The sequence below is a fragment of the Cataglyphis hispanica genome, chromosome 13, assembly GCF_021464435.1.
Source record: "Cataglyphis hispanica isolate Lineage 1 chromosome 13, ULB_Chis1_1.0, whole genome shotgun sequence".
NCBI classification, from domain to species: Eukaryota; Metazoa; Arthropoda; class Insecta; order Hymenoptera; family Formicidae; genus Cataglyphis; species Cataglyphis hispanica.
Genome location: NC_065966.1, coordinates 1,027,106 through 1,042,322, shown reverse-complemented (window position 1 = coordinate 1,042,322; position 15,217 = coordinate 1,027,106). Strand labels below are relative to the sequence as shown.

Here is a 15,217-nt window from a genome sequence, read left to right as displayed (position 1 = left end):
AGTACGATCAACCAATCAGAGAGTTTTATTTTGAAAAATGACATGTTCACTTCATTTGATGACAGATATAGAATTGATTGTCTAGAATTTATGTAATGTATGATTCTGATAAAGAGGTTAGATTAGTTTCACGTTCGATGACAGTTTGACATTTGGAGCGTCGACACATTTGCATCATCTCGCGCGATAAAATCTTTATTCTATTCCTAAAGATTTATAGCGTGACAACTAGCGCAATGGAATCAGACGAGATTGAAGCAGCCTCGAAATCGGGAATAAACATTCGAAATGACAAGAACACCGTTATTGACTACGACGAAGACAGAGTAAGGTTAGAATTTTAAGTTGTGTGAAATGTTGAACATTTATGAATATTTATGTATCTGTGTAATATTATATAAATTATTATATATATATATATATATATATATATATATATATATATATATCTTAAGCAGTAAGAATTTTGTTCTTTTGAAATACATAAAATAGTAAATCAGATTTTCTACATTCTTCATAACTTACTGATATATACTCAGAAATGTTCAATACTACTTGCGTTTTATTTATTTTACTTAATATGATTAATATATATGACGTTTATTGCTACACATGTATATGCAATACAATAATAATAATAATAATAATAATAAGAATACAAATAACTAATAATATGTAATAATAAGTATTTATACTATATGATTTTAATGTTTTAGTTGCATGAGATGACAGCGTCCTATTCCGAGATATCATTTGATTCACAATCATCGCCACCTATTTCGGAATTAAGATCGCTCATTGATTCTCCAGATATCGAGAGTGGAAAGTTTTTGGATGACAATCTGGAAAAAATAAGTGGAACTGGCCACAGACCGGATCAATTAAATTTGAAAAGTAGAGGCGGCAGTCCAACGGAAGATGACGATCTGGATCCGCCGAGTTATCACAAAGCCATGGGTTATTTACAATTGGAAGGAAGAGTGATGCAGGATGGCGATATGGTATTGTTTGTTACAGAGGATCTAGAGAATAAGATCAAATTATCCAGTCCTGTAACCAAGAAGGGAGAAACTCCATCTTTTCCGGGATCACGAAGCTCGACTCCATGCTTGTATAGACAAGCCTTGACTCCGCAATTGCCACCTCTCGATCACAATGTATTAAATGAATTAGAAATGGAAGCTAGGAAAGTTGCAACCTCTGTAGACGCGTTGACTGAAAATCTGGCCGCAATTTTACAAAATGTAAGTCATCAATTGAGATTTATTATTGCCATGACATATTATATGATTATCATATATATAAATAATTTATTATCGTTTCTAGGCATCAGCTCTTACAGTTGGTTGTTTGGAAACCTACAGAGATGCTGTATGTAAAACGTGCGATGCTGTAGATCACAATATAAAGTCAATGTATCAATTAATGGCTAAGTGTGAGGAACTATCTAAGTCGATGGGACCAATTTACAAGTTAGCAGAGCAAATGTAAGTATCGTGATATCTTCTTTTTAATTAAATTAAGATTTGCAAAAATTATCCTGGGAAAATTTTAATCATTATATACTATGATTAGCATTTTTATTAAATTTCTTGCAAAGGCGACACGATCCTTATTTGTAAAGTCAATCAACAATGTCTGATTAAATCTTATCCTATGAAAAAAGATTTTGCTTTAATCGAAAGCTAATAGCATGATGGGAAAGGAGAGGAAAACTTCCTGCAAAAAAGACGCTTATGTTTGTTAAAAGTTTAGTTTGTATATTTTGAGTCAACTATTAGTAGTAGCGAGAAAATACAGATAAATATTAGCAAAGTTTAAAATTAAAACTCGTTTTGTACATAATAAAAAGAAAAAACAGAAAGAGAAAGAGAGAGAGAGGGAAAGTAAAAAACTTTCTTTTGGCGCTTCTTTTCCTCTCTCTCCTTTTCTCTCTTTCTCTCGTACGTCTTTAATTTTCGTTTGAGAATGAATGATGAACTCAACAGGGAAATTCTATTCTTTGGATATTTTATAAAGTCTGTCATAATTTGCATTAAGCATAAATAAAAATTGCGTGATTTTTAGCAAAGAGATGAAGAGAATGCTGGAGCTATTCGAGAGCGCAATGAATTTGTAAAGCAACATAAAAGAGAAAATCGTCGCATTTTCTTAAAACTTGTAATTACGGAGTATGCATAGGAAATGGAGATTACATTCTGATAAATTATGATAAATTATGATTATTATGATTAACATCTTGTAATTTAAATATTTAATTTAAAATCATATCTTATTTTTAAGATTACATATTTAAGATATATATATATATATATATATATATATATATATATATATATATAATAGTTGATTTGAAAAAATCTATTATATTATAATGTTTGAAGAATAGTTTCACAATGTGATTAGTGTTACATGACATTTTATGTATTCTGCACATGTATACTATTGTTAATTTCTTATGCCATATTTTGTACATACGGTAAAAGCAATATATTAAATATAAAAAGCAATTTTTCTTAATATGATTTTATTATTCTGATTATCGTGGAAGAAATAAAAACATATTCAATATAATTTGCATTCATGTGTTTCAAAAATTGAAAATTTATAATGTAATAAAACCAAAGGTTAAAAGTCTATTTAAAAAAAAAGATAAAGATTGACAATTTTTGAATACAACTTAAAAGATGTATTGATGACAGAGAGAAAGAAAAAAAGTGAGAGCGAGAAAGGAAATTTGACAAGAAGTGAAAGGATGGAGTGGAAATGAGGGTGGAAAATGGCTCGGAAGGGTAGCAACGACGTCTACTTTGTAACCGTAGACCAATACAAGTCTACAGTGGAAGCGGCTCCGGATATCATATTCCAGGATGTGCATTAGAGGCACTGAGTCGCTCGCCATCGTGGCCGTCCCGTTTCATCCTGTACCTTATCGTCGACGGGCAACTAAATACAATAACGGGATGGATGACTCGGAGGTTGGCGCCGGGGGTTGGGGGTTAACGGCTTTCGCGACGACAGCGGACCACTTTTCAGTCGCCTTTTCCACAAAGTGGCGGGGAGACGGAATAGATCTGCCCCTACCTTCCTGCTTGTCCCTTTTTGCACGCGAGCATCTCTCTCTTCCGACGCATAAAAGATGGTATCAACGATCTCGCGGTCGAGGTGTTCCGAGTGCCGTGCATGATAAATGGAAATTGCGAATAGAGCCCATTAATCGTGACTGCGAGTTAAAAAATTGAGTGACTTAATGAAAGAATGATCTTTCCTAAAGAAAAAAACAGAAAGCTATTTTCCAGAAAAACAGATTTTTATTAGAAAATATTTATATTAATGTACTTTTATCATTTTCTGATTGTGATATTTAAATAATAAATATGAAATCATGGCTTCTATGATTCTATCGCTAAACCGATGAGAAAAATTCTATCCGATTTATATATAATATATTGCTACATAACATTATTAATCTCCAATTTTTATATTATTATCATAATATTTAAGTTCAGCGTTTCCTCGTCTTAAATGTTAGCATATTTTTTTCAATCTTACTTTATTTATCTCAGTTTTGTTATTAAGATATTTAACATTAAAAAATAATATCATTTATATATACATATATATACCATTATAATTTTATTAATAATATTTCAGGTGATTTATTGCTATTGTATTCGAGTCTAAAGTTGTTTTTTTTTTTCACGTGTTATATTAATTGTCTAAAGGGGTAATCCGATTTCAATTATGCTCTTTCCCTATATATCTTGCTCGTGCTTATCGCGAGCCCGTTCATTGTGGTTTCGCCGCGCGAGCTTTTCTCTTAATTTCCTCATTACGGTTTTGTACAATTGCCGGCACGACTTTTTTTCCTGACGCAACGTCACAGAGAATGAGAGAACGGCAGCATTTCTCCGCGTGTTCCGTTTGAAAATTTCGCGCATTTATTTATTCTCGACGGCACACAATGTCGCGCAAGCAATGGGTAAACTGCATGGGTATTCGCCACACCATGGCCCCCCAACCATGCCCATTGTGAATCCGGGCTGTAAATAATACCGGGTAAAAAGCCCCGACCCGGCGCGCGTCGCGACGCGCGCCTCATTTAACGCATTCGTCCGGCGGTAATTATTAAAGCCCCATCATGATTTTAATCCCGTGGTCGTCGGAGACAGAGAGAGGGAGAGGGGAAAAAAAGGAGCAGCGCGAGCGCACGATCGCGGTCACAAACACCTCGTTAATTTATCTCTCCGACTCGACGGCCATTAAGAGAACACGTGCATACACTGCCGTGGTGTAATCTCTACCACTGAAATGCTGAGGATGGCGCAATTTGCATTGAAGCCTTATGTAAAAGCGTAAAAGGGATTATTTGTGCATGCGGCATTTTAATTCGTTAGAATGTTCACCCCCTTAGAATTTCATCTTTATTCAATTATTCGTATTAGTCTCATACGGCTTTATTGAATTAATTAATATTTTTTAATTGGAAGCAGCACATTCTAAAGGACTTATTAACAAATATGTTGATTATTGACAGTAAAAATAAAAAAATTGTAATTGATGTTTTGACATATTTAACGAAACATAAACGGACCACGAGATGTAGTAGATTCCAATTCGCATGTGTTTCTGTAAAAAAAAAACATAATTTTCTAATTTATAATCATGCGTAGCAAAAGGGTAGATGAATTATGTGCATCGGCTAGGCTTTGGCTGTCTTTATAAATGCGCGGTATAAATGCGGGTCTATGAGAGAAGAAATTGGGTAGAGCTTTTGCTGAAGTAGCCGCTGGCGAGTGGCCGCTCTCTCTATGCCCATACATAGCAAGTCTTCTCTCTCTTCTTCTTTTTCTCTCTCTCTTTTTTTTTCTCTTTTTTACGCAAAAGTGGTGGTGCTGCTGCTGCTGCTTGTTTGGACGAGTCAGTGCATCTCCCAAAGGAAGAAGAGAAGAGAAGAAGATGAGCGTAATGACTAAATAAAAGATGGAACGGCAGATAGCCGCCCTGGCGACATTACGGTGCGTGTATGTATGTCGACCTGCTTGATCTCGTGGCAAAAAGCCCCATTTCACGCTCCGACGTCGCGTGGCCAGCGGGATAAAATCGCGACGAGAAAGACCGTACTGTGTTTCTTCTGTGTACGGAGAGAGCCTTATCGCGGTGTCGATGGCGAGTATCTTCGCACGTCGATGATGATATTCGATTAACGCTCTAATGTACGACTAAAAATGATATTTTTTGATCGAAAAGTTTAGACTTGTATTATATAAATATGTACTTAAATATTTTTATAAATTCTATTATATTAACAATCCTGTTACTTCTTTACAAGTGAAATAGCATTTGTGATTTCGATGGCATGTTATCTTTACACGAAAAGATGATATCTAGTCAACATTACAGCAAAGATAACATATCTTGATCAAAATTTAAATTTGAATTAATAGTGTAATTTTTACTGAAAAGTTTATCGCAACAATCCAATTTCTTTTTTAAATAAAAAAGAACTCATCTCAGGTTTTTTTTTTGTAGAAAATGTCATTGCGAGTCAATAATGAAGTTTGTTCAGAATTAAATTTTTTATAAAATCTCAAAGTCTAGCCGGAACGTTCACCTTGTTTATAGATCGAGAAATTGTCGATCAAGAAAAAGTTTGTTGTCTTAACGTGATAGAAAACCATAGCTCTCGCAACTGCATACTAAATCAGATAGAAGCAAAGCGGAGCTATGAACTGTCTCTCGATCACAAAGTTACTCATTTCCCCGCTTTGATCATTCACCGTTACAGTCGGGACTTTCTTAGCAAATTACTCAGAGACGATGCAAGTGTCCTCCCTCGGGAGAGATCGCCTCTCCGCCTGAATCATGTTAGGAAAAAACAAGGGTAGGGGATGAAATCGGGGGGCCGGATCTCTGAAGTCGAGGCTCGGAGGAGAGAGTTGTCGGAAGAAATGAAACGAATAAAGGAAACACATTATAGAGCGAGTCATACACGCGCGACTCTGTTCGCGCGAAGGGGTCGGGGAATCAGCTGTGTGGCAAGTGTCAGCGAGCGCGCCGCGACGAGAGAAACGAATGGAAAAGAAGGAAGGAGAGAGGGAAAAAAATATCGCTCGACAGATCACAGACTACTAATTAAAAAACTCGGCATCGCCGAGTCACCCTTGCTCGTTCCCGCGCGAAACGTCGCCCTTCCTTTTTCGCGAGACGACCGCGTAAGAAACCTTTCGCCTTCTCCCTTTCATCACCCTGTGTGTCATCGTCGCCCACCCTCCTCTCGCTACCCTCTCGAGAGCGCCGCGTATCTCCCTCATCTAATAGCCAATGAGAGATATATACGTCTCTTTCTTTCAACTGAATTTTCAGCGCGGTCCTTTTCTTTCCCTCCGCGCGTTCACGCAGAGGGAGCGAGGGTGCGAATATATAGGGATCCAGCGAATGGTACGTTATCCTTTTCACAGCTTCCACAGCTTGGAGGAGAGAAGAGAAGAAAAGGATTTTTCACTGGTGGATCCTCTTTGAAGGGAAATCTCTTAAACCGATTACTAATAAAAGTAACGCATCATTTTGCGTAAGATCTTAATGTCTATTTCAACTATCGTATATATATATATATATATATATATATATATATATATATATATATATATAGATCTTTAGTAATAAGATATTCGTACTCTAATCAGAAAAACATGTTGTCTGCAAAATTTGGAAGAAACAAGAAATAAAAAAAAATTATTTTTAACGTAAAGATATTTAGAGATCTAAATATCTGATAGCTTTTGTAATAAGATGCTTTCTCATGAAATTTTTTATCATCAAAATTTATTATCATAAATAAAATAAAAAGTTATTTAATTTTTGCAATACTAAGTAATATAAAATTGAAAAAAAAATATTTTTTGTCATTTATTTATTTATTTAAATATATGTATTCACAATGTGTTTTTAATTATGAGAACACATAGTGAGAAATTTTAATTTTCCGATATTCGGGATTCCGATAAAGTAACAATCGTATGTGTAATTAAAATAATTAAAACAACTTGCATCCCAAATGCTACGCATCGCGACATTCGCGCATTTTTTTAAACTAACAGTCATAGTGCATAAAATATCTAGATACGATACGCGTGTCCCGAAATATATCCCAAATATGTGCCTAATTTCGCATGAGACAAAAAAATTTTTTTTAAATGTTTTTAATATAGGTAATATACATTTCTTTGTAATGGCAGTTGGCACTACTGTTGTAAATCTAGAGACGTTGACGTATGTATGTATGCGAAGTACGCGGCGTGTGGTAGACGAACTTTAAGGAACCTTCAAGAACCAATTCAATCGTTATTCGTAAATTAAGTTCGATAATTTTGAGCGGATTCTTCGGGAAGTGGGCGCGACATGGAAGGGTTGATCCGGCAGTTAGGGATTGCAATCCGACGTAGCTCGAGAACTTTTCAGTCGCTTTTCGTACAACTTTTCTCGTTAACATGCGTCGCGCGATTACAATTTTTTTATCCAAAGCCAAGTGTGTACTTTCAACGGATATAAAGAATATAGCTGCATCTACGTAAAGAAGTTCTCAAGAGAGAAACTATTATCGTTATATATCGATTTGAAAATTGTTTGAAAGGAATTGAGGAAAGAACTTTTTCATTCAAGAGTAATTATTTTTAATAAATGCTTCTCTTATTAGTATCTTTATTATAAACGCTTAAACGTATAATAAGCGCAAAAAAAAACTTTATTCCTGACAATAACATCGTACTACGTATCACATTGCAGAGCTCGGACACTCGCGGGATACGCAACGCGGTATGTATACATTCAAAGAACATCCGCGCCGCAAACGAGAAACGGAGAAAAAGATGGACGGGGGAGAGAGAGAGAGAGAGAGAGAGAGAGAGAGAAAGAAAGAAAAAAAGAGACGAGGAAACACAGTGGTCACGCCGGGTGCATTGTAAAAGAGAGTCCCGCGCGCGATCTCCCCAACGCATTTTCCTCCTTTCTCCTGCTTCTCGTGTCCTTCGCGTCCTCCTCGTCTCTCGCCTCCCAGAGGAAGGTCCTTCGGTCTTTCTTTCAAGCGTCGACTTTGCCGCCTCGCAACCATCACGTTTCCACCGCGCCTTTTTCAACTCGGCCCCCCTCCTGCCCCTCCCCCTCACCTCACCCTGTTTTCCCGCGTCGCGACACGGCACATTTCCCGCGGCTTTTCCTCGCTGAAATTGCGGAAGCGCCGTCAGATAGGAAACCACATGTTGCGGTTTTTCTCATCCCGTAAACGCGCGAGATCTCCGCCCGGAGTAAAATCTAATGGAATTTTTTATTTCCCCGAGTTACGAGTCGGGGGCGGGTTTCTAATGAGAATCCGACAAGGGCTTTCGACACGACGAGTCCATCTTTCGAAGTCGCGCTCTTTTATCGGCGACATTGTCGTCGATCGTCATTGCTCTTCAATAAACGAGTATATCCGCGTTTTATTCGCGAGCTATTGTGTATATGCCGCTTTTTCCTCTCCATCGACTCTCTATCACGAACGAGAAACTAGATTACGATTTATTTGATTTAAGCGCACGCGTTTGTCGATATTCGTATATATGTAAAAAAAAAAAAAAACCGTTTATTCCTCCAAAAATAAAAGGGTTATATATTTTACGGAAAGAGAATATCAATTCTTTTTATATTTAAGCTATGAATACATATCGGTATTTCTTTCCTTTTCTAATTATCATGAACTAAACGCTATATATATAAAACTCGGTAAAATTTCTTAAAAGCGCGCTATTGTAGCAGAGATTGTAAGATGTATGCTCCCTTTTTCCCTAACTTTCCGTTCATTTTACTTCCATCAATGTAAAATATAATTTCAAATGTTTTGTCTTTCGCTTGAATTTATGCCGATTTCGAAATAATTCTCTCTCTCTCTCTCTCTCTCTCTCTCTCTCTCTCTCTGCGCACCACATTTGAACGGTTCGTGCTCTAGTTCTCTTTCTCACTCTCAAACTTCGCATCCATCTTTGTCGGGCGCGCGCGCTTCGGCCGGCTTGTGTTTCTCTCCCCTCTCTTTCTCTCTCTCCTACCATCATTTGTCCTTGTCAGCTGTGTTCGTGCGCTCTCGCTCTCTCCCGCTGGCGCGGCGCTCAGGCGCGCCTCTGTCTCACCCCCCCCATCACTACTCCGACCGGCGTTCACTTCAGTCAGTCTTCAGTCTATGCCGAGTCGTCGCGCGCACTAGTCCAAAGTTTTCGCCGGTTTCGAATCGTCGCGCCACGTCGCGTCGCGTCGCGTCGCTCGTTCGTTCGTGCATTCGCGCTCGCTCTTATCTCTACACGCGATACGAAATTCTTGAAAAATTCGTGTGAAAAACGATCGCGGCGACGACGATGATAGATCCTCGAGGGTGATGATCCGGCATCGCGTTCCGCGTGAGTGCGTTGCTCTCGATCCGGCGAAGAAGCGAGACGCGATAGTGACGTGTGTCGCGCGTTTGACCGTTATTGTACATCATTGTTGGAGATTGTGACTGTTTTGTTCCTGCGTCGCCTGCCCCGTCAATCTACTGCGCATCATTCATCCCGCCACGTACGGATACCCGGCATCCTCAGATCATCGTCGTCGGATAGGACGGAGGAGCCGCCGGATCTGGCCGCGACATGGACTTCGTAATATTAAAGGTAGGATTTTCTTCTTTTCGGAGGCACGCGCGACAACTTGGTACAGAGCATACAAACGATTCGCCGCTCGCTTTTACTCGAAGGATATTATCGCGGGTGTTTTTTTTTTCTCTCGGCGCGAATTCTCGGAAGCACGCGTACGTGCCTCGAAGCATTATACACACACACACACACACACACACACACACACACACACACACAGTAGAAAAAGTTTACTTCTACTCAGAGAATATTATCGTCATTGTCCTACTGTTTGGCTCGAGTTCTCGGAAGCGCTTCAACTTTTCGATTCGCGTCGAGTTCTCGGAAATGCGCGCACACACACACACACACACACACACACACACACACACATACATATATGCGCCAGCTTCGAAGCTGCTACACGTGAGCGTAAAAAAAGTTCACTTGTCCTACTACTCGGAGGATATTATCGTCATTGTCCTGCCGTTTGGTTCGTGACGCGAGACGCGAGTTCTCGGAAGCGTGCCAACTTTTCGTAGCGCGCTGTCATACGCACATGTATATATGCATGTATACCTACATAAGAAAAACTCGCTTGTTTATTCGGGGAATATTCTGCTATAGTGTGACAAGCTAATCTAGAGATATCGCAGCGTATAAAGAAATCATTTGTCTCGTTCGAAATATTTCCATTACCACATCGCTTGTCCTATTCGAGAGATTATTATATTATATATCGTATGATATATTATTTAATATACTAGATATTAATAAAATAAAAAATAAATATTAATAAAATGAAACATTAATAATATGTTATTAATATATTTGTGTGTTAATTATTTAATTTATAATCAATTATTATACATATATTACTATTTTTACTACACATAATGTGTCGAAGTAAAAGTTTTCCAAGTTTGTGATATTTGCGAGAAAATGCGAATCGTCGTTTGTGATCTTTCAACGAGCAGACGCGACACGAATGGACTTTCGTGGAGGGTAAAAAACACCACGTTGTATTCTCGAGTATTCATCGCGCCAAACGTGCCTTATCCGCATCCATATCATGGTTCTTGAGACGAGTCGTGCACTCGGCCTGTGTGTAGGAAGTTACGAACATGTTGCGCGAACAAAAACGAGCAATACACTCGTTAACTCGTTTGTATCGTGCCTGGCAACGCGATATCGAGCTTCAACTCGATTACTATCGCAATAATCATCAGTAAACTTTATTCGTTCATTCGATCATTTTCTTATGAATTTGTGTATGTGCGCCTTTTAATGATTTTATTCATCGAAATTTTTTGCATAACACTGCAGGAATATTAATACATTCTCATCTCATTCTTTCATTTTTAAAAAATGTCTTTAAAAATAATGTCTTTAAAAGTAGATTTTTATGATTAATAAATTTATTTAATTAATAATTACCTAATAATTAATTATTTTATTTATTAAAATTTTGTATAATATTGCAAAAATATTAATACATTCTCATCTTATTATATTATTATTATTTTTAAAGAACGACTTTAGAAATAATTTAAAAATGAATTTTTTTATATAGAAACACGATATGCGCGCAATCAAGGTACGATATTTCGTAAAATTAACGCGATTGAAAGGGAAATATATACGATATTATATTAAAAAAGTTGCGTTGGAGTTAATTGTGTAGGAAAGGACATTAGTTTTCCTATGATCTGATTTTGATAAAAATGACTCGCGATAAAAATGCGATTTACACAAATGGGAATTGATATAAATTGAGATGTACAAAGCGTTGCATTGAAATCGCATTAAACTACATAGTGAGTTAATAATGCTGTTTCCCGATCCCGTGTGTGTTAAAGGCCGGGCATACCGTAGACAAGAACGAAATCGATTAAGCGCTGATCACATCCATTTCCGTGTCCTCCGCCGTGTCGCGATTTGAATAACGGTCGTTGGATGACAATGTCTATTCGCCGAGATTACATTTTAACGCGTTATAAATGCTCGCTCGCGCGCAACGTTTACATTCGAAAGCGTCCCACCGGTCGACACATTACGATGCATTTACATGGCGAGTAATAATACACATGACGTTTATAGACTCGTGGTCCAGACGTAAATACCGCGCCATTAAGCGACTCGCTGCCATTGGGCGCGTCGAATAAGCTCCGAAAACGCGCCGATATAAAATGAATATTTGTACAACGTATTGCACAAATATCTCGTGTCGGGACAGCATCACGCTACGTGCCACGTCGGATCCAATATATCCGCGAAATTCTCGCCCGAGAAAAGCCCGAATACTTATTTACCTTTCGCGTGTTGAAAATTGACACACAGTCTGGTCGAAAACTATCTCTACATATATATATATATATATATATATATATATATATATATATATATATATAGCTATAGTTACGACACGCAGGTGCAGTTACACGTGCATGACAGAAAAATATCGGAAATTACTGATGTGATCGATGCATTCGGTGAAAATTGCAGAAATTCAAGGAAAAGCTCGCGACTCGCCGTTGAAAATGTCACATATGTCATACATTTTTCTACGAAGGGCAGCCTCTGTATAAATATTCTGTATAAATATCTTACATTGTGTGAATTCGAATAAATTTTTACGAGGCGCAATACTGTAAATTTTAAATCGCTAATTCCTCGATGTCGATGCATCAAAACATTCGTGCATCGACATTGATTGTGCGAGTATCGATTAACAAGTTTGCAAAAGTTCTATCCGAAAGAGGTATATTAGAGATTAGTGAAGATACAATTTTTTTTATTAAATATTAAGATGCTCGATATATGATACGAGATGGTAATAAATAAATAGAACTTTTTGTGTATTCATACAGTTATTGATTCTTTTTTTTCTGTAGACTAAATGTAATTTTCTACAATTATAATCGATTACAATAATTATAAATTAATAACTGTAATTATTTTTTGATAAAGAGTTAATTAAGAGTTAATATATTAACGTATTTAATGTATTATTAAAGGCTCCAATATCTCATATCGTTCATTTTATTTCACTACGATCTTTAGGAAGTTGTTGAAGTTTTCAATCCTTGTTTCTTTTCTACCTCATTTCCGTTTTCTTTCGGACTGAAGATGCGGATTAGGTATTTGCTTCCTTCGCAAAAAACTAAGATGATTCAATTGCGGTGAATGGGTGCGGAGCATATTACTCGGAAAGGTTAAAGATCTAAAACAAACGATATATACAACACAACGAAAAAACAAGCTAATGAGATCCTAGCTCAGAAAACGCAGCGCGAATAAAAAACTCCTGCTCCAGATTAGCCTGTTTTTTTTTTTATTTATTTTTATTGTTTTTTCTTTTTTTTAAAAACGATTATTCGTATCGATGTGCATTGAAAGGTAAAAGTTTAAGGATTGAGAAGTGATTTTATATCGCGTTACAGGATTAAACATTTTCCGCTGAGAAGTTCAGATCGCTTACATTTTGCCCTCTATCTTATCTATTTATCCTTTTTTCTTTCATTCTTTCGGACACATCTATGTAATTACTACCGACCGAATGATGCAAATTTCCTTTCAAAGTTATCGCGTCGGAATTTTGCCATGGTGAACATCTGCATTTTTGCATGGCGTGTTTCGTCCTTCTATTCTCGCACTGCCACTGATGCGTATTTCATGGAGATAAAGCTGGTTCGGTCAGTTTCAGTGACGTTTTATAATTTTTTTCTTGTGCAATCTGCGAATAAAATATTTCTGGCATGTGAGTTTGAAACGGTGAAAAATTGTGCTGATTCTGTTTAAAAATATCGGGAGGGTGGAACATGCAGAGTATGACATTTTGAGTATGACATTTTGAGCCGAAATTTACCATTTACCATTTCATATTTAAATATTTGACAAAAATGAGATATTTTATTCTTAGGAAATAAAATAGTAATTGAAATTATATTTTAATATTCATATTATAGTTAAACCGTGAAATAAAAATTTATAATAGATTTTATTAATTAGCTTTTATAACGCTGTTTATGTTTAATACTTTCGTTCGTTACATATAAAATGTTAGATTTCGAGAATTTTAATTTTACCAAGTGTTCTTATAACGTACATAAATATTTTTTAATGATCAAGTATCATTAAAATGAATTCTTTTATACAAGTATATATACAAAAAAATCAACTATCAGATACTTTCAATTTTATGAATATTTTGGGCGCACGGAAAATCGCTTTGCGATACCTTCGTTTTCAAAAGTGCCGGATATAATCGTGGAAGTTGGTCGTGTCGTCAGCGACGATACCGCTTCGGTGAGAGCTCGCGAATCCTCCTGCTTGCAAACTTCTTCCCGTGGTTTATGCTTATGCTTGAGGACACGAAGGGAGGGAGGAATGCGCGCTAAACTTTTTAATAGCGTCGCGACGCGATATTTTTATGACATATTACCGCCCGATAAAATTAGGATGATATATGCGAATCGATTTATATGGGGATTTAAAGTTAATTTTAATATGATATAATAAAACAATATGCATCTCTTTCGAGTTCATTCTTTAAGTAAGATTTATTAATTAGATTTATTGTGATGTATTTTTTGAATATTATTTTTTATTGTATTATATTTTGATACTCGTTGTCACAAAGTAGATGGTAAAATATTCAGTTTGAGAGATTAAAGCCTGTAACTTGGCGCATGAAAGAGATGTGTACGATTTCGGATTAAGGATTCTGCAATGAGATACATAATTGATGCTGAGGGCCAATGCGAAGTGGCGAGTGGAAATTTGCAATTTCCGTTTGATTCAAGGAAGAAAGTTACGATCGTCTGATAGAGTTTCGTCGTTTTCTTCCTGTCCCCAAGATCCCCAAGATTTGCAGTCGCGATACTAGAATTTCAAAGCGTGTGCTCACTTGTGTGTGTGTGTGTATATATATATATATATATATATATATATATATATATATATATATACACGTACCTATACGTACCTATACGTAGTATCGTGTGGCACAACAATTGCAAATAATGTTGTGTGACGTAGTCGCGGCATCCACTAGCCGAGTGCATTTGCCTCGGTAAGTACGTTGGCATCATTATGGTTCAACCTACGCTTATCATTCCGAGAAACCAGGTGTACGATAAACAATGATAAACGGGTTTTCATGGAGCTGCTGGTAGTTTAATGCATATCAAGCCATTCGTCACGAAGCGAGATATAGGGGGACCTCTTTTTATGGGAATATCTTACCGCGTGTTTATTTTCGTCCTGATTATTTTCCCGGATCTCCACAAAGTGTTATTTAAATAAAATATTTTTTTAAATTATATTTTTTCTTACAATTTATATACGCGTTACTTTAGTAATTTTGTGTAATTATTCTAAATTTACATACGTACGAAATATTTTTAACTAAAAAATATACAGTATCTCAAGTATATATAAAGTAAATTTTTAATTGTTTTTAATATTTAAATTTTAATATTGAAATTGTTAAATATTGTGATACGATAATATTAAATATTTCGATTTATATTTTAGTATCTATATTTTATATATTCAATTTTAATTATATTTAAAATATC

At 36.4% G+C, this 15,217-nt stretch overlaps 3 protein-coding genes across 4 annotated transcripts in view; 2 read left to right on the top strand and 1 right to left on the bottom strand.

Annotated features, from left to right (window-relative positions):
- Positions 1-15,217, bottom strand: part of LOC126854141 (general transcription factor 3C polypeptide 3) — a 105,632-nt gene that overhangs the window by 4,172 nt on the left and 86,243 nt on the right. The window lies entirely within an intron of this gene.
- On the top strand, positions 116-2,252 carry LOC126854165 (BLOC-1-related complex subunit 6). 2 transcript variants are annotated; one of them, XM_050600608.1, is made up of 4 exons: positions 116-326; positions 717-1,244; positions 1,327-1,487; positions 2,068-2,250. In XM_050600608.1, the coding sequence occupies exons 1-4, from the start codon at positions 237-239 to the stop codon at positions 2,117-2,119; spliced, it is 831 nt and encodes a 276-aa protein (XP_050456565.1). In that variant the 5' UTR covers positions 116-236; the 3' UTR covers positions 2,120-2,250. The 2 variants fall into 2 exon arrangements, with proteins under 2 accessions (XP_050456565.1, XP_050456566.1); XM_050600609.1 differs by having other exon boundaries at positions 194-331; positions 2,068-2,252.
- Positions 9,179-15,217, top strand: part of LOC126854140 (PDZ domain-containing protein 4) — a 162,793-nt gene continuing 156,754 nt past the window's right edge. The window contains exon 1 of the mRNA XM_050600553.1: positions 9,179-9,674. Within this exon, the coding sequence (XP_050456510.1) occupies positions 9,654-9,674 (21 nt within the window). The 5' untranslated portion in view covers positions 9,179-9,653. The remainder of the gene's footprint in view (positions 9,675-15,217) is intronic.

Excerpts from the sequence above, each read along its gene's own strand:
- LOC126854165 (XM_050600608.1), top strand. The coding sequence starts at position 237 with ATGGAATCAGACGAGATTGAAGCAGCCTCGAAATCGGGAATAAACATT. Across the intron at positions 327-716 it reads TTGACTACGACGAAGACAGA|TTGCATGAGATGACAGCGTC; the intron begins GTAAGGTTAGAA and ends TTAATGTTTTAG. Across the intron at positions 1,245-1,326 it reads TGGCCGCAATTTTACAAAAT|GCATCAGCTCTTACAGTTGG; the intron begins GTAAGTCATCAA and ends TATCGTTTCTAG.